Source organism: Clarias gariepinus, chromosome 3 (genome assembly GCF_024256425.1).
Source record: "Clarias gariepinus isolate MV-2021 ecotype Netherlands chromosome 3, CGAR_prim_01v2, whole genome shotgun sequence".
NCBI lineage: Eukaryota > Metazoa > Chordata > Actinopteri > Siluriformes > Clariidae > Clarias > Clarias gariepinus.
The window spans coordinates 25,143,993-25,168,940 of NC_071102.1; the positions used below are offsets into that span (position 1 = coordinate 25,143,993).

The 24,948-nt window shown below is 37.9% G+C and overlaps 1 protein-coding gene across 1 annotated transcript; it reads right to left on the reverse strand.

Annotated features, from left to right (window-relative positions):
* Positions 1-1,172: 1,172 nt before the first annotated feature.
* mfsd2ab (MFSD2 lysolipid transporter A, lysophospholipid b) lies at positions 1,173-15,379 on the reverse strand. The gene is made up of 14 exons (XM_053492428.1): positions 15,160-15,379; positions 12,757-12,882; positions 11,156-11,280; positions 8,735-8,858; positions 8,553-8,631; positions 7,564-7,733; positions 7,380-7,470; positions 6,679-6,797; positions 6,370-6,453; positions 5,688-5,771; positions 5,491-5,603; positions 5,258-5,401; positions 3,697-3,873; positions 1,173-2,770 (listed from the first exon to the last, which is right to left on the reverse strand). Exons 1-14 carry the CDS (start codon positions 15,244-15,246, stop codon positions 2,716-2,718), a joined length of 1,578 nt encoding a protein of 525 aa, XP_053348403.1. The 5' UTR covers positions 15,247-15,379; the 3' UTR covers positions 1,173-2,715.
* Positions 15,380-24,948: the final 9,569 nt, after the last annotated feature.

The following is a 24,948-nucleotide window of genomic DNA, read 5'->3' on the forward strand; positions in this document are numbered from 1 at the left end:
TTGATTAAGTATTTATAAAATTGTTCTGGGAACAAATTTAATTTGCATGACAAATAAAAAAAACTAATTATTTTACCCTTTAGAGCTAACAGCTGAGTTGATAATTATTTTACGGTGTTAAGATTTGAAATCATGATACTGTTGCATCAGCGGTGTATAATCAACTGTCGAGCCAACTACCTAGGATGATTAATCGACAGACGATACTCTGCTATAGCCACTAGATGGAGCTCCAACGCAAGGTTTTAATCGCAAATGGATTTAATCGCTAATAAATCATTCAATAACAACAACAACAGAACCGGACAACATAGTGGCGTAGTGATTACATGTCTTCTTAAATCTTTATTTTCATCAGGAGTTTGTTCTGTAATGAAAGAGAATTTCCCCACGGGGATCAATAAAGTAATTCTGATCTGATTAGCACTATTGCCTTGAACCCTCAGGTTAGGGGTTCAATTCCCGCTTCTGGTCTGTGTGCAATTATCCAGGATAGATTCTACAGTATATTGTTACATATAACTGGAAGATCATTGCAACACATTGCACAGAAGCAAAATCATTTTACATTAACAGGCTGTTGCTAACAGGAACATGCAGCAGCTGTACCGAATTAAGCGATATTACAATCAGAAAGTTTTTTTTTTTTTTTTTTTTACCTTGAAAGCTGTGGAATATTGTTTAAAGCTGGTAAATAAATGAAATAATATATGACATTTAAATTTCATTATCATATTTAAATTAATGATCACTGATTAAAATATTTAGCAAAAAAAAAAATTTAAATCTAAAAATCTACTCATCTCAAATTACTTTGAATGACACATGCAAAAGTAATAAGTTATATCTTATGCCACATCTAGTCAAAAATCTAATGAAGATTAGGGTTGGTTTTAGTAACAGAACTAAAACTAGTCTTCAGGCTCTAGCAAAGCAGGAGTGACACCAAGCACGAGGCAGTGTGAAGGCACATAGGATTCAGAGAGAGAAATGCTTTTTTTAATGAGATTTTGTTAGTAATTTTTAACTTCCCCTGCTCGTGATAAAGGCTCTTGCTATGAGCCATACTTTTTTTAATTTTATTTTGTATTTCTTCGTTACTTTACCATTTCTATGGAACATACTTCGATGAAAAAAATGATCTAGTCATTACCGAAAAAACAAAGCAAAGCTTGAGTTTATTAGCATTTATTAATAATTTCATTTGCAAAGGAATTAAATAAGCAAACAAGTTCTTTTCATAATCACTGTACAAATGTCATATACATTTTTTACAAATAAATATGTACAATAGACCTCAGTGGAATTGCTTCTAGCAGTAAACTAGTATGGACCTTATCACTGGTCCAAAACAACAAAAACTAAATAACCTTTAAAGAGATTCTGCATCAAATGTAGATACATTGATATATGTATGACATATGAAATATCCAAACATTAAAAAAAAAAAAAAAAAACCACACACAAACTGCATTTTAGGATCAAATCCAAAATTTGGCTTTTAACGGTCACTGCAAATGCTTTCCTTATCGGTCCATATTTTATTTACAAAATTACAACATGAACAGATACCGTTCTCCTTTACAACAATACTTAAATAAAACACTAGTGCTTCCCTTATGCTTGCATGAAAACGTCTGGAGAGATAGAAGATTCTCACATAAATGGAGGACCAATGCATCGAAACAGTAATGGAGACACCACAAGAACCTTAAATGTAGAGACATGAATTAGCTCAGAGAGCTTTTTTCCCCCTCCCTTTCCCTGTAAGAGGCATTACACAGATGTTTAAATAACCAACTCAGCACAATATTAAAATATTAAATAAATAAAGAGCTTCATTCTCGCCACTTTGGAGACAATAGATTTCTCACAAGCAACACTGTCCAAGTCAATACACCAATGACATTTTTTTACACTGGTAAAAGAAATAGAGTAAAACTTCTTTAATGGAAATTTTGCCCCCCAGCAGGGTGCCGTTTAAACTTTTATTTAAATCCCACAAGTGCCTTTTGCACGTTGCACTTTTTTGTGCTTTTTGACATTAAATGTTATGGAGCCTAAGCTAGACTGACAGTGTACTCTTTTCAAATCGCAGAAAGGATTAAAATTAAACATGCAGTTATTCACACACGCACAAAAACAACCGCACCCCCAACCCCCACAGACACACTTTACTTCTTCATTTTTTGACACTGTAATAATGTAGTGTAGTATACTGCTCATATTTGGTAACACTACAATAATTATTCCTTGATATATATAAACTTGGTTCTTGTATTAAAAAGAGGTACCCTGGATTTGAAGAAACACTTGGTTTTCAAAAAGAACGCTAACATGAAGTTTCCTCACACCACCAGCCAGGTGGAGAACGTGTTAGTGCAGTGCGAGTGCCTTGTGCTTTTCAAGTTCAGGACACTTTTTTTTTTTAGCCCCATTCTGGCAAGTAGAATTAATGCAGGCGGGATCACATTTCAAGCTTTTGTGCAAGTTTAAAAGGAAGAAAAAAAACAACATAGTTTGGACTTGCATGTGGTTAAGCATCTTTTCAGACACTAAAGGCAAGGTGACCTGGATCTTTCAGATCCTCCTCTAGAAGTCATGTGAACACATCCGGGTAAACACGATAGGCTAGAATGGCTCTGTGTCAATTCATTTGCCTCCGAGGTTCTTTTATTTGGTCGTAGGCCATCTTTAGAGTTTGGTGACGTTTCATTACATTACATTGACCAGCTCGGTTTCTGACGAGTCTGCGTCCGACTCCAGCTCCCTAAAGCAAGAGAAAGAGAAAGGGGTCAGATGATAGATCACTAAATAGCAAATTTTGTTTACTGTGAATAACAACTAATAAAGCTCAGCAGTAACATTATCTTTCTAATCTCTCTAATGATGCTTTCACACTTGACCATAAAACCCTGACCATAAAAAAGCAAGCCAGATCACTATCTGTACGGTCATGAATAAAACATAACATGCAGCTAGTACTGGCTAACTGGCTAGCCTAGCATACTTTCTAGATTAGACTTATACATCATTGAATTAATAAACGGTTAAATAAGATTTGGTTAACTCTGGGAATAACGTGGAGCAGTTACACTTATATTGGTGCATCAGTTTGCATATTGGTGAAAGTGCTAAAAAATTATTTGGCTGTTTTTATGTTGCAACATTTTCAATTTCTCTAGGGATTTTTTTTTCTCTTTTTCGGGGGTTGTTACATCAGATCATTTGATCCACAAGTTATTGGCCCAGGCTTTACACCAGATGTCTGTTCTGCTGCAACCTACTCATTTCCTCAGGCTTTGAACTGGCACTGAGGATGCCCTGGGTATATATATATATATATATATATGCTTAGGGTTGAGTACCTTGCCCAAGGGGCCAACAATGGCAACCAAGTGGTGGCAGGGCTTGAACCCCTGAGCCTCTGATCAGCAACCCAGTGCCTCAAATGCCCGAGCCACCATATGTTGCAATACTGCCAAAAACTGTCTTTAAATTCATGCAGTAAACTAATTTTGTCATAATTTACTACTTTTTAAAAAGTGTTTTAAAAACATTTAAAAGTCCACTATGACCATAATACCTAGTGGCATAAGGGAAAAAAAAAGAAAAATCTAACCTAAGTCTTAAAGACACTGAAAAGACACTGCACAACACTGCTTTTGTGTATGCAATCGTGTTTTTGGATTTTACCTTTGCTCGTTGAGAAGTTTGCGGTTTCCCTGCCTTCTCTCTTCGTTTATTGGATAAGAAAGAAATATGAGCAGCCCGATGATGATTAGTGCAACTGGAGCAGCAGAGATCAGAATCTTCAACGTAAGATCTACCGCTTCTGGCTGCGTGCATCCTCTCGTTACATAACCGGCAAAACTATTTGGAAACAGCAAAAAAAAAAAGATTTGAAGATTAGTTACATGGTAATGCTCATCCAGTTTAGGATAATCTTATGATCAGTCAGAAACAACCTTGAGGCTTGCGTGTGTGGCGATCTTCACTGAGATCTTATAACTGACTAAGATGCAATGTTGCTTTTTAAGTTAGATTCTGGCCACTAAAAAAAAAAAAAACAGATGCACACGGAAATCAGATGGTGATGAGCCACATCAGAAAGACCGACCTTGATGTAAATGCTTTCACGAGAGCAGCTGCCTGACTACAGTTTGACTGCATGGGGCAACACAAACTAATTTTGTGAAGAGGAGATATCTCTCATATCAACACAATTATGATTAAAGCTTGTTCTCATTGTGCCATGTTATGATATATTTTATCCTGTTTAAATGCTTTAAACCAAGCTAAACTCTTTGTCTCAAACACTGAAAATAGAGAAGCTTGGTATGTACCTTTTACACTTTTGCTTTTGACATCTATGTAAATTTTTCAGATGTAACCTAGTTAGCGTTTTAGCAAAGGATGCAAAGGAAATCAGATCTAATATGTACAGTATGTATGAGGGGCAGGTCAAACAAAAAAAGTCAAACCAGGACTTTTGACTTTGCAGAATGACAGAAAATGAGAGTAAAAACTTATTTTATGTCTCTATATAATCCCCTGCTATACTAATGCACTTATCCCAGCATTTCACTAGTGCTTGAATCCCATTAAAAAAAACAATGTTTTTCAGGACACCGGAGCTATGATCAGACTGCCTGCTTTACATCTGAAACACCGGCCTCCCAGGAACTCCTTTAAATGGCCCAAACTTGTGGAAATGCTTGGAGCAAGGTGAGGATTGCACGGGGGATGTGGCAGTAACTTCCAGCTGAGTTCCTGTAATGTTTAAGTGGTGTTTTTGAATAATTGTGTGAACAGACAGATGGGGATCCGGTGTTCCACTTGCTGAATATTCACATGATCGACTGCAATGGGCTCTGAGCCACCTTGTCCGGGATCATTGTTCATTTTTTAAACCTTTGCACAAAATTGTTTTTTAAATTGTTTACTGAGTCTCATCACTGTACTGTTCTTAAAGACTTGGATAAGTAGCAATCTGATTTATGCTTTCCTCCATTAGAAAGTTCATCCCAAGTCCCGGTTTGACTTGAATGCCCCTTGTATATTAATACAGCAGCCAATCAACAGATGCAACTTTACTGCAAGATTAAACTGAGAGTTGTATCCCACAGCTTGTCAGAGCGAATGTCCAGTGAAAGGCTTTATCATCTGCTTAAACTCCCTGGAAAATCTATTTTCAAAGGCTCGTGCGGACTGAGAAGATTAGCAAGAACCTGTTTTAAAGATTGTGCAGACTCACTCAAGGCTTAGTGTTGAAATTCCCAAAGAAACACCGGAGGCGAACTTCGTGAAGAACACATAGAAGGAGTAGAAGATGGCTTCGTGTCCTTGAGACTCAGGATTCAGCACTTTGAAGTCATCGACCACGTCAGGAAGCATGGACCTGCATACACGCATATACACGTACAGTATTAGTTTACGGAAGCAGCATTGGTCAGCATCAGCGTTTTCCCCTTCCTGATAGACACTCACCAGGGTAGGAGGAAGGCAGCCGCAATGCTGACTCCAGAGGCAAAGGCGATGACGTACGTGACGATGAGATTGCTTTTCAACAGCACCACCATGATCATAAATGGAATCGCGATCTGCAGACATCACAAACATGAGCAATGGGATATTTGAACCGCTGCACAAGTCAAAATCTCTTAAATGGTCTTGCCGTTACTTACTGTAGTCCCAACATAGACGGCGGTTTTCTTTCCGAATCGAGTAAGAAACCACTGCCAGAATGGGATGGCGAGAGTGGCGGAGAACTAGAGGCAAAATGGATTAGAAAAGATTAGAACAAGGCAAGGCTGAGACAATTTATTTCCCTTTTAACTTGCTGAATACTGGCTTTTCATTCAAGTAAAGTCCCTGCGAGGAAGTATTGATATGGTGATGTTAATAAGGTTATTGCACGAAAACTGGTGCCTCATCAATAGTGAAACTAAGCTCAGACATCGCTATTGTGTGTGTTTGCTTTGACTTAAATCTTTGTATCCAAGAAAGTGTGCATGCCTATTGAACAAGCAGCACACAGGTAAAAAGGATTTTATTATAAGGAAAGTGCTCAAGCTACAGCTTAGAAGGGCAGATTGATAACCGTAGATCTACAGTATGTACAATACAGAGCCTTTCCTTGATGCAAAAAAACCTTAATGGAATAAATGTTTAATTTGTTTTTACGTCCAAAAGATATCCTCAACCTTTTCAAGAAGGTCTGTATTTTACAAACAAAATGTGACCTCAGCACTGTAAATGACCAAACACTCATCCATACCAATCCAAAAACAGTTGGCCCACATTTCAATACATCTTAAATTCTTTAAATTATGTCAGTTGTGCTATGAACTTAGCAATAGCACTTACCATGACAACCAGTAGGACATTCTGAAAGTCATCCCTGAAGCCTAGGGTGTAGGAACAGAACAGAGCAAAGTTGCCCTCCAGGAGCTGCACAAAGAAACAAAAAGTTATAAGACTTCTAATAACCTGCTTGCAAATCCTAAAAAAATAAAACACCCGCCAAAGATAGCTAAGGGTAGACCAGAGGTTTTTGCCCCAAAAAGGAAAACAATCCCTGAGATTTTTCCCCAAAAAGGTCAACAAGTGGCTAAACAAAATCCCCCCCCCCCCCCAAAAAAAAAAAAAAAAAAACTCTTTACACGTTACACTTACCATAAAAGCCAGAGAGGTGAAGAGGAAGCCCATCACCAGCTTGGCATATGGTCCATGGCCCATTACTAGACAGATGCCTCGGAAGAAGGACACACGGTCCGTTCTGACCTTTGAGCGTTCTGCCAAAACAACATGGGACGTTTTTAGAGGCTATAAACATAGCTAAGTTATAGAGTCACTGAAAACGTTTTTCCACTGAAGGCTTAACCAAATTCTCTGTAGAGCAACAAACTTAACACAGTATGTATTTCGGATCTGTTCAACAGCACGCAATTGTTAACACTTGCTGACAGAAAGGCTACAGATCCTGTTCTGTGCTTTCCTCTGCCCTGGGCTGAAACTGCTCTACAAAAGACTACTTTGTTAAAAATGTTTTACCCAAACGTATCCTGAAATAAACTGGCAAACCACAGCACAATCCTTTACAGATGCATCTCTGTCACTGGTGTGAAAGAACTCCTCTCGGTTTACCGGGTGACAATTTTCAGGGCTTCAAAGACGACAGAGTGCCAACCACTGCCTCAGAGTAACCTGAGACCTGTGGAAAAGCTCGAGTCCATGAAACAGATTTAACCCGAACTGAACTCTATATTAAATCTGTGGTTATCCCCGTCTCTCTTTTGTGGATATCTGAGCGGCATGTGGACGGGTACAACTAGGGTGAAATAATGCCATGGGAACATTAAAAAACTTTGGCTCACCTTTACATTCCTTCACACCGCAGAAGAGCGTGATCGCACAAAGGACGTATATGGCACAAATAACTCCTGAGGCAATCATGTAAGCCTGTCTCTGAAAGAAACAAAATAATAACATAGATTAAACACTAAATAAGAACCGGATCTCTCATAAAATATCATAATGCCCTGCAGCTCTGGGACTTACTGTGTGTTCCAGGGAAATTTGTGGCAGACTGGCGTTAACTTCAGATTCAGCATTCAGAGAGGAGTTGTTGAGATCATTTGCAACCGGTATGCAGGGAGCATTGGCCATCCCCACGATCTGACCTTGGATTCCGGTGCCGATGACTGTTCCCAAGACTTCCACAGTCATACCTGAAGGGGAAAGGACAATGCTGAGTCTACAGTATATATGGAACAGAAAGCTCATGCATCATCTCAGTACACTGTACATACTACACATTCTCAAATGCGATTGGTCAGAAGGTGGTGTTTACTTTTCTGTAACTGCAGCTCTTACAGTATATATTAACAGCTGGTTGATCTTAATATTCTTACTCTAAAAGCATTTCTAACTTTTGCATTTCTATGATAATGTGCATAATAGACTAATCAAAACATATAAGGTATGCTACACTGGGCTTGTATATCACTCAAACAACAAAAGAGCCGAGAACCACAAGGGACCAGCCGATATATCACATCGCGATACCTAGGTGACGATTTAATTCGCATTGCAAAACATTTGGTATCATGGTTTCATAAATAACCTGATTCAATTTTTATATATAAACACACATACACACACACACACATTTTGTTTCAATTATAAACAAATTTCACAAATAACTTGCTTGTACCGAACAGGATGCTGTGCTTACTGCCAATGTGTGAATAGTTTAGAATGTGCCACCTGAGGGATTTCATCATGAGAAACAATATAGTCCATGCATTTCCAAGTGAAATTACAGCAAAACATTCAGAGAAAACATGCTTTGCTAGCTGAATAGCAGAATAATGTGGAATCTTAATTATCTGAATGTGTGTGTATGGCTTTGTAATACTGTAAGGCGTGTTGTAGCTGGCCTCTCTCAGCCTAGTGTGCTACGATAGATGAAAACCTTATGCTTTAAAAGGGTGACTCCCTGTAAACAAAACTGTAATTTAGCATTACTTATGCCCTGAAAGACTTACGATAGGCTGTGGCTGAATCTCTCTCCTTCTGATCCGAACTGATAAACATGGTCAGAGCCGAGTATGGCACATGAAAACACTGCAAAACAAAAACAGGAAAGAGAGTTAAAAATTGCGCTCGATAATGCATGCACGAGAAGATGTAGCTTGTGTGCATGAGTACGATGCTGGACGATACACACCGTTTGCAGTGTCTGGAAGAGGCAGTAGAAGACGAGGTACCAGAAGACTTTGCCTTGATCAACAGGAGGCACGTACCAGATGAGAAAGTAGGATATGACTGCAAACGGGGTGGACAGCATAATCCTGCAAAGAGACAGATATAAGACATATCGGGTTTTATTCGTTAATGTTTACACATACAAGAAATTTAATCCCGGCTCTTATTAACTAAATACATTTTCAGACGTTATAAATGCGCTTCAGTTGATGTTACTCCCATTATACAAGTGTGGAAAATTTGCTCAATGCATCTTAAAATAAGAAGTGTCCTCCAAACCACATGATGCGCACACAATACTCTCCATTTTGTCATATCCTATGTCTACCTGTTACACAATCAGGTACACTAACTACCCACTTCGTTACGGAAATTTGCCTTAAGACACGTCCTTGATTGCTGCATGTTTCAGGTTGTACAATACTCATCCACCATGAATGTACAGTATGTCGGAAGTTAAGGGATGGGTAAACTTTTGATTCATATGAGAAACTGGTTTTGTAAACAGGTTTAAGAAGGTACAGTAGGACTCTTATTATTTATATTGACATGGATGTATTACCGGAAAGGACTAAAAATAACACAAGCTTGTGACTAAATTGCTATGAAAGGATCACAATATATTTTCTAGGAGCGGTTGCCTAATACACACAAACACAATAAACCAAAATGTCAATACTGTCTAGTATCTGCTTGTTTCATAGAAAAGCAAGTCTACTTTTGTCTACGGGTTTATCTTTAGTCACGTTTAAATTAACATAAGCATGTTATGCTGAGTCCTCTTTAATTAACGCACTGACTTATTATAGCTTTTAGTTTTAGAAAATGCCCCGACATGCTGTGTAACTTGAAGCAGTTATAGATGCACATCGACCACACCCACGGCCAATTTTATCAGTCAATTTTATCTTCTTCTTCCTCGATCTTCACAGTGTATTTCTTCTGATATTTATTAATTAATCCCGTAAACAATGCCTAAAAGATTTCATAAATCCTGACCTAAAGAAAGGCACGGAACTGTAATTAATTGTTGCTATAGCCACTCGCTGTTTGATGACTAACATTTTTGTCTCCTGATCTATTCGAACTAGAGTAACCTCGCCAAGGCCCCTCCCCCGCCTTTCGGAATCCTTCAGCGGTTTTGGTGGCCTCTGATTGGAGGAGAAACGGTGGTGTGTTGTAGGTTGGACCACTCATGGCTTAGGAATTTAAATGTCGTCACAGCGCTCAACCCCCACCGCTGAAATGTAAACGTCTCTCTCTCTCTCTGAGCTACACCATGCAGGCTTAGTGGAGTATCTTGTGTATCAATCACACAGCAATGTATATTGCATATATATATAATGCAATTAAATAAATAAAAAATTCTTTGTGTGTTTTAAATGGTCCTGTCCTACAAATTGAAAATGAAGGGAGTAAATAATTTAGAGAGCTTTGGGAAATTATGCACTAATTATTATGCCTGTCTGTTTCTCAGAGACAGTTAGCACGCAGACAGCCGGTTGTATGTTCCATGAGTTTGCTAAAAAAAAAAAAAAAAAAAAAGGAGGAGGGGGGGTCATGGTTTTGTGGCAAGAATGAACCAGAGAAAGGGGGATGGGCATTTCCAGGGTCAGTGAATGGCTGTGTCCTTATTCAAAAGCCATACAACTCCTAAAATATTCTGGGAGAATTCGAGGGTTCTCCAAACCAGATGACGTACTGCCTCATGACTTCCTCTCATAACTTTTTTTTTTACCCTTTTTCGTTCACGTGATTAAAATTAGCTAGCAAGGTTTCATTAAACAGCCTTGCAACAAGTACAGATAGTGACTGCACCAAAAAAAAAAAAAAAAAAGGCAAAACATTTTGTGCCCTGAATGAAATGTAATCGCTACTAAAAATTCTTTTCCCACCCTTAGATTTCTCAACCTTCCAAAATCTATAACTCAGCCTCTAAAAGAGCATGTGCCCTTTTTCACACAATCAGGAGTGCCAGGCTGACTTGCCAATTGAACCAAAAACTTTCCCATGACATTTCAAACCCAAATAAAACAAAATGTGTAGGTACGACAGAATCATGCGAGAGGGTCCTGTAATGCCAACTAGGCCCAACCCATGCACCTGATGCCCTCTTCTGATAAAATAGCTTGGTGGTGCTGCTCGCAATGCATCAAGAGGTAGTGTTAAACTTAGTTAAACCAAGCAGCTTTACACAAGAGAAATTTTCTACAGACAGCAATTTGAATCAGAAGGGAGGAGTACATTTAAATCTAGAAAAAGCATGCAAGATATTTGAATAAAAGGAGAATAGTTTGTGTCGAATGGAGTTACTATTTGAACACAGCGTCAAAACAAAGTAAATAAAAAAAAAAAAAGAAAGAAAAAAAAAGAAAAGAAATACCATGGCATCATCCTCCCAAATCTGGTCCACGGAGTCCGGCTGACCAGGAATCCGACTGTGGGGTCAGTGATGGCATCCCAGGCTCGTCCCACAAAAAGAATAATGGAGGCATAGAATGGATCCAGCTGAAAAACAGACAGGAAGGCAATCACAACTCCAACTAAAGAGCATCAGTTAGCTTAAGAATCCAGCATTTTTTTTTATGTTTTGAATTCGTAAGTAAAATTTCCATTTATGAAAACTTTGGGGGCCTCAGTTTTATTTTGTGTATTGCAGTGAATCTAGTTAAGATAAATAAGTAAATTACAATTAAGTATTCCTTCAAATCATAGATTAAAAAAAAAAAAAAAAAACAGTTCACATTATTTTGAACTTTTGTCTTCTTGTTTGAAAAAGGTGTGGACGAGAAATACTTGCGGTCTAATTACTGTTCAGGGCATGGCACGTTTTTATCTGAGAAATGTTTTGAGAGCTATATTGTCCACTGAAACAACTCTAAAAAGTGCCAATACAAAACTTTTAAAGAAGTATAATTACAATAAGCACAAGGTCCCAAGGACTAATCTGAGATATTTACACCACACATGCCCTCGCATGTGCAAACACAAGTGCATTGCCCATGTTTACAACCGATACATCTTGAATTAATACAAAAGCTTTGATCAAAATTTCTACTAACACGTGCAACAACACTGTCTGTGCACATCCCTGCCTGGATAAAATGTGGTGGTATAGCTATACAGGGTTGGACTGCATATAAATTTGAGTGACCTTTTGTAAAAGTCAGAAAGTACTCAGAGCAGTGACCTTGAGCCATATTTTTTTTTTCCACCATGACTCAGGGACAAGTACTTCTGTGGACGCTATATTTTAACTGTCCGACAGCGCCGAACTGACTGGGCTGCCAACTGTTAAACATTCTGTCAGTCTGTCCTGCATGATTAGGACTGAATGGACAATCGTAAGTCACACTCTAGGTGGCCTTTGCTTGTTTGCCCTTGGAAACATAATAAATGCCAAAATCAATTACACTGCTCCTTGAGCCACTGGTATTTGCAGGTAATCTGGTCAAGAACTTTGTTCATTTCACAGTAGTTTCCTACATGTTGACTGAAAGAAAAACTTAATTCAAAACTATTCAGTTTTTTAGCACAATGCTTCTATTGTGCGTTTGTGTGTGTATATGTCACCTTGTTGTGTGTGGAACCAAAGGACATTTTTTTTGCACAAACTGGCCCCTAAAGTTAAAACATAAGCTCATAAACTGGAGTGCTATTGTGAAGGGTTGTGTGTTATAAATATGTAACTTGGTTCTAGTATTATTACTTGCAACTGCACATGTGATTCATTGCTTTACCCCATGCACAAACCCTGACCTAAATGCTGAGCTGTTTGAGTCGCCGTATGAAAATATTACAATTGAAAGAAGATGTGGAAACAAACTTTCACATGTGGATCACGTCATTATTTATTTCTCGTGAATGGTGTGCTTTAAGGTCAGCCTCAAATCACTTAAATGCATTTTCCCAGCATTTTCGTATCCACATCATCAAATCTCTGGAGTAAATACCGACAAAACATTAACAGAACAGCAAACTCACCAACGCAACATCAAGGAGATAGATCTGGAGGAAAAAACCCAAGGCACATCCTGTGATTTGATAGGGCGCTCCTCCGACAGCATAACACAGCTTATTGCACACCGACAACCGACTTTTCTCCTCCTTCTGGAAAAGAAAAACATCACATTTCACAAATTAGTCACAAGTCTGTATGAAAACTGAAAATTTACAAATAGGTATACAAAACTTTGTGGAAAAAATTATAACATTGCATGCATAAATGATTAATAAATAAAGTGCTTGGTTTTATAATTTAAAACACACTACTGCTTTGTGACTCAAACATACACACACTAATATTTTCAGCGGAGATAATGGACAAGAGAGAGGGCAAAACACCTTAGGAACAATCGTCAAATAATGATATAAGCATCCTATTTAATCAGTATTATAATTCAGAAAGTGTTACCCAAGGGGCTGGTTGCAAACAAATTTACGGGTGTCACTGTATTCTGTAACGATTATAACCTGACAGAAGACAAAGTTTGCTCACCTCATATTGACTGGCAAACACCACACACACAGTCACGCAGTGCACAAACACAAAACACACCCTTGGGGGTACAGCCAATGAAGATCTAGAATCAAGGGCAGGCTGACAAATTTGACGTAAATTTGACGATCGACATGTCAACGTGGGGTAAAAAAAAGTTTCAACACAGTGATGTGCAATAAACACCACTCATCATTCTAAGTTGTTGGTTGCATTTTCACACTGGAAATTACTCACTTCTGCATCATGTCCAAAACAAGTGATCAACCGGATGAACTTTTCAGCAATCAGAAAAACCTGAATGTTAAGAGCACTGCAGGAAACAGTCCATGTTCCACTTGTGACGTTTCATACAGGGAATTTCGGAGACGCTCGATAAACACGTATTGCACCTACAGTACAATTTTTAATAACTTGTATAACCTTACCTTAAATTCCTAGTAAGCCACTCACACAAGACAATCTTGAAGTCAGTTTTCTGAACTCTTTCCAATTAAATCGAAAATTGACTAAAGATTTATCTTGAAATGGTTGAGTTACCAGATCTCGAGAATGTTTTAAATTACGGATTATTTACAGCCTTCTGTGAATGATTTTACAGACTTAATAAATCAAATAGGAAAACATTTCATAATACATTCCCTGTTATTTCCTCCCCCCTTGTTAAATGGGACACCCTGTAATTTGCGGAAATAATTTCTCTTGACGCATATCCCATAACATCTGATGGTAATGTCAAGTGCAAGGGTGGGAGTCTGTAGCACCCTTAAAATTCCTTTTACTGGAATTACACATTCACGTCACAGTTTGGCTGCAGTTTTAACAGGGTGACCCGTAATGGAAAAGTAAAGCAAGCACTCCAGAAACAATAGGAGACAGCACCACCCGTTACGAAAGTACTTATGAAATCATTTCCACTCTGACTGATCGGACCATCAGAAGGCGATGTGGCGTGATTGCAGTACGTCTCCAATGCCAAGATGACATTCCTCTCATGTTTACACCAACCCCAATACATGCACACACCAAAATGGGAGCAAAAAAAAAAAAAAAAAAAAAACTAAACAGAGGCAACTATGAGACTGATATAAAAATAAAAAGACTGTATAATGTGGAAAGGTGCAAGTCACACCTTCTCTTCATTTTAAATAAATATTTACAAAGGCATTATCTCGAGTTCTAAAAAGCCTACACTTAATCTGAAGAAAAGCCCTTGTCTTTGTTTTCTATGGATAAGAAAATTTGCACAAGGTATTGCAACAATAGGAAGTTCCTATTAAAAGCCCATTCACCTCACTCACTCACTCATACATTTATTTTCCTGTCTGCAGAAAGTTTGGATGAAGCGCTCACGAGCCACTCGAATGTCTGACACGTAGCACATCAAGTGTGCCTCTAAACCACAGCTGTATATAGACACAGTATCACGTGACTCGATTTAGACATACGATACATAAAGGTGTCATTTTAGATTTATATATATTATATATATTAATATATATTATTATATCGGATAGAAACAAGGTATTGTAATAGTAAAAGATAAAAAAAAAAGAAAGACAAGCGTTTCATTGCCGGAGATAAAAGGAAAGCGCGCCACTTTTGAAGTTCAAACGACTGGTCATCAAATAAAGAGTAAAAAAAAAAAAAAAAAACTTGACCAATATTAAGAATATTCGCGGTGACATTTTAAAGCAACAGAGTGATCAGTTGAGAGTCAGGAGACTCAACCTAAAGCCACGCCTTTCGGCAGAGCTGAGAAATGAATCAAACGCATGAGTGTCCTCCGATATATACATATAAAACACTTTAATAAACACAATGTAGCGGAATTCGATTCTAAATTACGAACTCGTTAGTCACGAACATTTGAAAATTTAAAACATTACCTCACAAACGGTTTGGACTTCATTAGCCTCGCCTTTTCTCAGCAGGCTGGCGTTGGAGAACTGCTCAGCTCCTTCTCCTCTGGCCATCACAGAATATTCTTTCTTTTAAAAGTCTCTAGGAATAATATAAGAACTAGAGAAACACAGGAAAGCAATCGTATTTTGTGTGTGTGTCTGTCTGTTTTTTTTTTTTTTATCGTTACTCTGTCATGAACGCCGTTTTGTAGCCTACTACACGTTTCACTGAGTGCCGGCTAATTAAAATAAACCAGAGTCCGCCCCTTTACTCCACACCATCATTCTAAAACTCCGCCCACTCACACATCGCCTCATGCTTCTTAACGAATCGTCACGGAGGCTCGGCATCCGGAATGTACCTTCACTCAGACTGCAACTGAGGAAACAGACCATGGTGGCGTCACGTCCTAAACCACACGGAGAGATGTTTTCAGTTGCATTTGGTATTCAATTAAATATTTACTTTGTTCGTTTTTACAAGATTTGGTTTGTTTAATAATTTTTTGATTGACACCCCGCCCAGGGTGTATCCCATCTAGAGTCTCCTGAGATGGGTTCAAAGCATCCCCTGACCCTGTACAGGACAAGCAGTATAGGGAATGGAAAAGTTTTTTCCAGTTAAATAATATATTATTTACTACATAATATAACAGTCTTGACTGTGTTAATGTTTTTAAGAATATAGAGCTGGAAACTGATGGGAAACCATTGGTGGCCCAGCATTAAGCTACTTGTCCGATGATCCTGGTTTACTTTCCAGCCGATGACCATTATACTGTACCTTGTTCTCGTTTTTTTTTTCTTTTTCCCCACAAATCCGATCTTTAGACCAGGTGCGGTGGCTTAGTGGTTAGGACTGGTTCGATTTCACCTCTGTTCAGTTCAAGTTCAGTTCAGCATTTATTCGTCACATATACATGACAGTAAAAGTCTTTTAATCTTTGCATATACCAGCTTCTAATTAGTAGGCTGGGGTTAGAGTGCAGGGTCGGCTATTATACCGTGCCCCTTCTGATCAGTAACTCGGAGCCTTAACTTACTGAGCCACCACCACCACCCCATCTGTGTACATGGAGTTTGCATGTTCTCCCTATGCTTGGTGGGTTTCCTCCAGGATAATCCGATTTCCAAAGACATGCAAATTAGGCTAATAGGCATTCCCAAATTGCCTGTAGTGTGGGAGAAACTGTGTGGTCAACCCCATCTTGTGCCCTAAGTCTCCTGGGGTAGGTTCCAGGCCCCACCCCACTCATGCAACACTGTATGTGGTTTAGACAATGAGTGAGTGAGTGAGCGATCTTAAGACATGACTGTATACACTCTTATTTAAAAGTGATCAGATTGTATTTGCCCCTGTTCAGCTCAAATCCGCCTCATTGTCGACCTATTTGTATCGGTTGCTGTGGTAATGACTGCGCAAGTACACGGTAGCATGCGTGTTGTGTGACGTTAAATGCTTGTGACAGACAGATAACAGAAGATGGATAACAATGGAGATATCGCATCTCACCCTTTAGATCATATTGCTGTATAGTGGTGCTGCAGAACAACTCTGTTGCACCAGATAATATCAGCGTTCCCGCTCGTTTTTCAACCATGGATCCATGTCCAGAATCATGTGATCGTGTGAATTTGAACTTTAACATAGCCAGCAAGTGTCATAAGGGACATCAGATCTAGAAATAAGATTTAAATGGGTAGAGCATCCAGGCTTACGCATATATTTGGGGATTTGATTTAAATCTGATTTGAAAGCACCTATGGATGTGATTCAAATCAGGCTTGCAAAAATATGATTCTGTGTATTTTTAACTACATTAGTGTGGTTTTGACTACATTAAAGCAATCTTTTTCCAAAATTTCCAATCTGCATATTTCAAAAATCACATTTGGGTCGGCAGTCGGAACAAGGCCATAGTGACAGTCTCAAGCTGGGATAAGAATAAACGAATTGCACTAGGAAAGACATCAAGCAGAAAACCTTTGCCAAGTCATATGAACTGTGGCAATTCCTTTAGACACTCCTTTAAACAATAGCTATAAACTAATAATTCTTAATAGAGTATCTGTGGACATACAGATTCAGGTTATGTTACAATATTCCAATAGCACACTATAATAGCCAATTCAGGTTTATCATGTTAAAAAGCTGACTAATCATTAAAAAATCTTTTGTAATTATGGTAGCACAGCTCTTCAACAAACTAGATTTAACCAGGTTACGAGGAGAAGTAGGATGGTCCCAGAGCACAACTGAGCAAGAGGACAATTACATCAGAGTCTCTAGTTTGAGAAACAGACGTCTCACAGGGCGTCAGCTGGCAGCGTCACTGAATATCCACAAAACACCAGTCACAACATGAACAGGCAAGAGGCAATGCCAGGCCTTCTAGACAGAGTTGCAAATAAAAACACATCTGAGACTGGCTAATAATAGGAAGGGATTGATATGTGCTAAAGAACTGAGACACTGGACAGAGGAAGATGGCCAAACATGGTGGAGTAAAGTTGATGGCCGGGGTTTTCTTTGGTGGTGCTAAAGTGGGAGAGTTATACATAATAAAGGGCATGCTGTACAAGAATAACTCTCACTGCTGCAAATGGAGGGTACTTTAATAAAAACAAAATTTCTGTTCATTTTATAGATCATTTGATGAAAGTATTAGTTTCATGGAAAACATCATTGGTGATCGCATCTTTTGACAGGTAATGTATGTACAGTATGCATGTATGTATGTTTTTTTTGTTTTGTTTTTTCAAAAACAGCATCTGCACATGGCATCCAATGTCTGGTGACTAAAAACACAATTTCCTCATCACTAGATTTAAATATGTAAATATTTTTCAAGCCTATCTCTTCATTCGACACTTTCTGAGGCATGTTATCTGCCATGACACTGACTGCAAGGCCATTCCCAGAAGCAAGGGTTATAATAGTTCAGACAACACACACAAAAACACACACATACACACATGAAACACACACATTCACAAACTAAAACTCTGTATAAATAAACTTGTGCTAACTAATAACAATAATAAAAAACCAACTAAACAAAAAAAAAATTTTTTTTTCAAAGTGAATAAAATAATATATGAATTATATGGATTTTCATTTTCACCGCCTTCACATAAGCTGAAACTATGATGTAATGTGATTGTTGGGCTGTTTTTGCTATGCATGTTGTGTTTTCCCTGGGAAATTCAATGATAGCTGATGACCTAAAGCTACCCCTCATACTAACTTGTGTTCTGATGATTACACAGAATCAAATATGACTTAACAGTATATTTATTCACCTTCTATTCTGGGTCACAGAAAGCCTGAAGCTTATGCCAGGAAACTTCGGGCACAAGGCAGGGTACACCCTGGACAGAGTATCAATCCACCTCAACACACTACAGGCAGTTTAGGAACAACAACTAGCCTAATCTACATGAAAAAACTTTCGCATTACAGTTCTGGTTTTAACTGTTACAGCTACAACATAATAAATATTTTACAATATTAGTCTCTGTGTCTCACTCTCACTAATTATGGACATGTATCAGAAATGTATCTTTTTTTTTAAGTATAGTGTCAATAAAACTTTAAGAATATAAGACCAACTTGATGCTTAAATGTATTACTGTATTGGATAACCTCAATATACTAAGAAATAAAAACAGGTAAAAATTCACATTGACCATAAAAACAGTTAAAACCCATTACCAAATAACATTACTTTCTTTAGGTATGGTTTTAAAAATCGACTCTCTTTTAATATTGCTCTTTTAAAATATACTATTCAGATGTTTGCATGATCAATAGAGTCAAACATTTTTTATCACAGGTCCATTAATTTCCACATAGGCAATACTAACTCAAAGTTCCTATACACCTGTTTCCCCATACAATCCAAAAGATATGAAGTGTAGGCGAACTGGCATTCCCAAATTGTGTCCTCTGCTCAGGGTGTACCCCACCGCCTATGATATGCAATCAAACAAAGCAATTAAACTGAGTGATGACTTTTATTGGCAACAAACATTCATATACTACCTAAAGCAAAGTCCAGAATAATTACCAGAATAAGATAATGTCATCAACTGAGAAAAATATTTATAAGAAAACATGTCTAAATTTAATTCTCATCCACATATACACACCAAATGACCGTAGCTGTATGATAGTCGTTCGTATATGATAATCTATTTAACAAGAAAAACATGTACAATCATGGATACTTAAGCAACTTCAGGTTTCATGCTTAGTAAATTATTTGAATTTGAATTTATTACCAAACTGTTTAAAGTAAATCCTTGTTTTTATTAGTATTAGACACAGCACGTATACATGTTGCCATTTTAGTTATGTACATAACCTTGACTGAGCTTTGAATGGGCACCAGTGTTACGCTAAGCCTATACGTCCACGTGGAGGTGGCAATATTTACTCTCTCAGTTAAGATCTGACGTTGGTCAAGAGACAGGACCATCGGCGTGAAGTTCATGCAGACCAGTCTAATCAATATGTGTCAACAGAAGATAAGATAATTCTTATCTAGAGCGTCTGTGAATACAGGTAATGTTTGGTCATGATATTGTCTTACTGTCTTTTGGATTTGTTTATAAATTCAGATTGTTTAAGGAAACCAAATCGTTAAAAGCACTGAACTTTTAGTAAATACTGTTGATCCTGCGTTAATCCACTTGCCAGCTGCCATAAGGTTTTTTTGCAAAAAACTGCAGGAGCACTTAAGGAACCATTACCTGACTCCAGAGCGTGGGTTGTAATCAGAGCTATAGAGGAATATTCATAATAAAACAGTGCTGTGTGCAATAATCTGAAGTCTACAGTGAGCTGAAACCCATTAGGTGTTTATAACAGCACTCACATTTAGCCAAGATCCTATAGAAACTCTTAAGGCATGCAGTTAAAAAATGTAAGACAGAATACATTCCACAACATTACAAGTGTTTGTGTGGTGCAAGGTAAACATTAAAGCACCATAGTTACATGCAAGACCAGTTCGGCTGGAAGTGAACATCGCAGTTTCAAAAAAGTATGCTCTAATTATGCTCTATGAATATAGGAAGAGAAAAAAGAATTCCCTTTATGCCTAAACATTAAAAGCGCTTCAGGTTTACACTGTGTGTGTGTGTGTGTGTGTGTGTGTGTTTAGTATGAATTCACAATTCAATTCAACTCAATTCGAGTTACCTACGGCTTATTATTTATCTATCGTTTGACCATTGATGTTACTTGCAGCAAACAACTTTTTCCTTAGCTCCTAAGGCTATGAAACATTTATCTTTGTTGTACAGTATGTAGATAAAAGCATGGATAAAAATAAACATAAATAATTAATGCTGTATGACATAACAGTAGTAAGATAAATATTAATGGGAATTCACACAACAATTAAACCCATTAAAAATAACAAAAAAACTGATCAGTCATAACATTAAGCTTTTTAGTTTTTTTTTTTTAATGTCTTTTATTTGATTCTGTACAGCACTTTGGTCCAGTGTGGGTTTGTGAAGTGCTTTATAAATAAAGTTGGTATGGTATGGTATGGTAACATTAAAAGCATTAACATTAAACCCACCTAGGTTTTGGGTTCCCCTTGTGCACCTGGGGTGGCTCTGGGGCGGCATAGTTCCTCAGGGCCTCTGTAGGTGTGCTGTGGTAACTGCCACCTCTGTGGATTGAAGTGTTTCTCGGGCACTTCTTATGGGTGATTGATTGGATTGGAATCTGGGGGAATTTGAAAGTCGGGTCAGCTGTGACCTTGAGCTGGCCCCCTGTGTGAGATGAGCTGTAGAGCATCGAGTGTTCTGCTGACTTTCTATTGTGACCAGCACTGACTTTTTTGGTGATTCGTGCAGCCTTTGGTCCACATTGCCATACATGAACCTTTGGTGCCTATGATCCTGTGTAGCTGTGGATTAATGTTGTTCAGTTGACCTGGTGGTGGTGTTAATGTCTGATACTCACTGCATACCTAAGATAGTTGAAGATGATCCACTCATCATTAAATGGTTTATGTTTCTGCAAGAGACAGTGATTGAAATAGTATTGTTCAGGAGACAACTGTTTTTCCTGCAAAATAGACTAATTAAATTACAGTTATAACAAATTTATGTAATAAATAGTTTTTATTTTATTAATGTTTACCCTAACAAGTAAAAATCTGTTAATGAAATAACAAAAAAAAAAACGAATTCATTCATTCATTCATACTCATTAAAAAAAGCCTTATCATAAGACCTTTCACTTAGTGTCAGGCACCGAGTGCATCAGTTAATATGATGAAATAATTGACATCATCTTTTATCATACAGCGCATTTTATTGCCTATATGCCAACACACAGCAAAGGGGCAAAGCATAACAATGAGGAAGGGTGTGTACACATTTTTGTGTGTGAGTGTAAGTGTAACTGTGTGTGTTAAAGAGGGAGAGAGAGAGAGGGACGAGCTAAGGGTCAACGCTATACATAGAAAGACAGATACCTGCGTTATGGAAACTCTTAAGGAAGGGTTTGTGCTTCTGTGTGTATTGTACTGTATGTGCACTGTGTCTAAGCCTCCCTTACTATGTATGTGAGACAGTATGTACATATTGCTTTTTCATTTGCCAGTTTATTTAACTTTTTATTATTATTATTATTATTATTATTATTTATTTATTTATTTATTTATTTATTTATTTATTTTACATTAATTTTAGGTTTAGATCAAGTTAGTTATAATAAGGTAACTTTTAGGAGTTAGTAATGTTTCACTATAAGTGTAATACGCTAAAACGTAGGCCAAGGGGTGATGAGAGCAACTAAAGAAAAATTATATTTACAAAATAGGAATAACAATTCTCACACAAAAAAAAGAAAAAAAAAGAGGAGGAGTATGTACAAAAAAATCTGTTTCTGAAAAGAAGAAAGCCGAAAAGAAAGCCTAACCCTTTTACCCACAAAAGCAGTTGCGTGCATTTCGTCTGCTGCCTAACATGCAACCTAGAAAAAAAAATCAAAGCATAAAAAGGTGCAGTGAATAACACCATTTAGCCAGACATACAGTATGGGGACATGTTCTCACAAGATCTTGTAAGTACATCTTCCTCAAATTGGTGACAAAATTTGAAAGAGGACAATTGTCTGAGGACTGACTTTGTTGACTTTAGAATTACAATTTCTCATCACAGAAACTTTGAGTCCCATCTGGTTTCAGTCTGACAATTGATGCTGACTTATGTAAGTGAGCTCCACTAGGACATGGTGTGACCTGCACAGAGCCCTGATCTTCACACTACCAGGTTCTTCTCATGTGATCTTACATATCCTCATAGGCATATTTCAAAATCTAGTGGAAATCCTACCAAGAAGAGTGGAAGGATTTAGGACATCAAATAAAAGGACTAGCTACATAGTAATGCCAGTGGTTTTAAAACGACATCTTCTGTACGAGGTCTTATGTGGGTATGATGGTCAAGTGTTCACATTTAGTGTACAAATGTATCTATAAGCAATGGTTTAATTATAGTCATTAGTTGTATATCTACTAGGTGAACAAACTGAATAAATCTTCAGTGCAAAATTCTGAGATGGGTTAGAGTTGGCAGACACTTGCATGCTACACAGTCAACGTCAGTGATTGTATATCAATAAAGTGCAATTATGTAATAAACATAGCTCATAAAATGGTCAAATTATTGTAGGTTAAAAATAATTGCACATTATAAAATGGCACTTAATTGTTCATAGATATACAAGCAGCACATAAACATGAATGAAATGAACAACAATGGTAAAGAAACTAAACATGTTAGATACACAGTAGCTGCTAAAGGGCAAAGTTCCCATGTGTAGTGACATCATATCAGTAGTTCACTTTTGTAAAAATATGAAATAGTGGTAGATTCTATGTCTTCCTACTCTACCTTTCTACTCAAGTTTTTAACATTTCATATTTGTTTATTTTTACTTTAATCTATTATCAACCTAATAATTTAACTTATTGTATGAGAAGGTCTGGAGTGGCAGAAAAGTATGTTAGAGTGGTGCAGGACATGTATGAGAGCTGTAAGACAGTGGTGAGATGTGCTGTAGGTGTGACAAAAGAGGGTCTGCATCAAGGATCGGCTCTAAGCCCCTTTTTGTTTGCTCTGGTGATGGACAGGATGACAGATGAGGTAAGACAGGAGTCTCCAACGACTATGATGTTTGCAGATGACATTGTGCTTTGTAGCGAGAGCAGGGAACAGGTGGAGAAAAATTTGGAGAGGTGGAGGTATGCTTCGGAAGGCAGAGGAATGAAGGTTAGCCGCAGCAAGACGAAATACATGTGTGTAAATGAGAGGGACCCAGGAGGATCGGTGAGGCTACAAAGAGCAGAGGTAAAAAAGGCGCAGGATTTTAAGTACCTAGGATCAACGGTCCAGAGCAATGGAGATTGTGGAAAGGAGGTGAAGAGAAATGTCAGGTGTGTTGTGCGATAAAAGAGTATCAGCGAGAATGAAAGGAAAGGTGTACAGGACAGTGGTGAGACCAGCAATGCTCTACGGCCTAGAGACAGTGGCACTGAAGAAAAGATAGGAGGCAGAGTTGGAGGTAGCAGAGCTAAAGATGTTGAGGTTCTCTTTGGGAGTGACAAGGATAGATAGGATCAAGAATGAGTTCATCAGAGGGACAACCCACGTTAGATGTTTTGGAGATAAATTCAGAGAGGCCAGATTGAGGTGGTTTGGACATGTTCAGAGGAGAGATTGTGAATATATCGGTAGAAGGATGCTGAGGTTGGAACTGCCAGGCAGAAGGTCTAGAGGAAGACCAAAGAGGAGATTTATGGATGCAGTGAGAGAGGACATGAAGTTAGTTGGTGTGAGAGAAGAGGATGCAGAGGATAGAGTTAGATGGAGGCAGATGATTCGCTGTGGCGACCCCTGAAAGGGAACAGCTGAAAGGCAAAGAAGAAGAACCTAATAATTTAACTTAAAAATTATACTCTTACTTTGCCTCTATGAAGGTTTAATCTGTAAACTCTGCCAAATGCATAAATGTAAATGTAAATGTAAAACACAAATCTTTGTTTGGAAAAAAACAAAAAACAAACACTGTTTCTGCTTTTAAAAGCCAATCAGCTTCTACCATTTTAATATGTCAGCTAATAAGCTAAAAATTGTATAAAATTATAAATATGTAAATAAATGAATTCATTATTTCTAAATTATCTTTTCTCGGATGTTCGGAAGTGTACATCATTTAAATCTTGCAAGATTTAGAAAAACACTTTGTCGATATTCACTTAAATTGGGGTGGGGGTGGGGGGAGTGTTGGGCAGGGTATGGCTATGCAATAAACATTGTCACATTGTCTGTGAAGATTCTTAGTCACCCAGGTGAGGTTATCTGAAAGTTGAGTCATGTCAACTGGAACTCTTTCCCAGTAACTTCTTGCAGAAATAGATATGTTTCATTAGATATTGTACGTATTAACACTCATCCATTTATAGTTCCTTGAAGAAGAAAGACGTCCATGTGGCATGACTCAACTTCCAGATATTGCCACATCCTCGATTGCAAAATTTAAAACTGGGCTTAGGCAGCACGTCGGTGTAGTGGTGAGCACTGTGTACTCGCACATTCAGGGTTGAGCGTTTGAGTCCCGCATCAGGTCTGTGTGCATACAGTTTGCATGTTCTCCATGTGCCTGGTGGGTTTCCCTGTGCGGTTACTCTGGTGTCTTCCAAAAATTGCTCATAATGTGAGTGTGTACATGCTTGTGTGATGAAC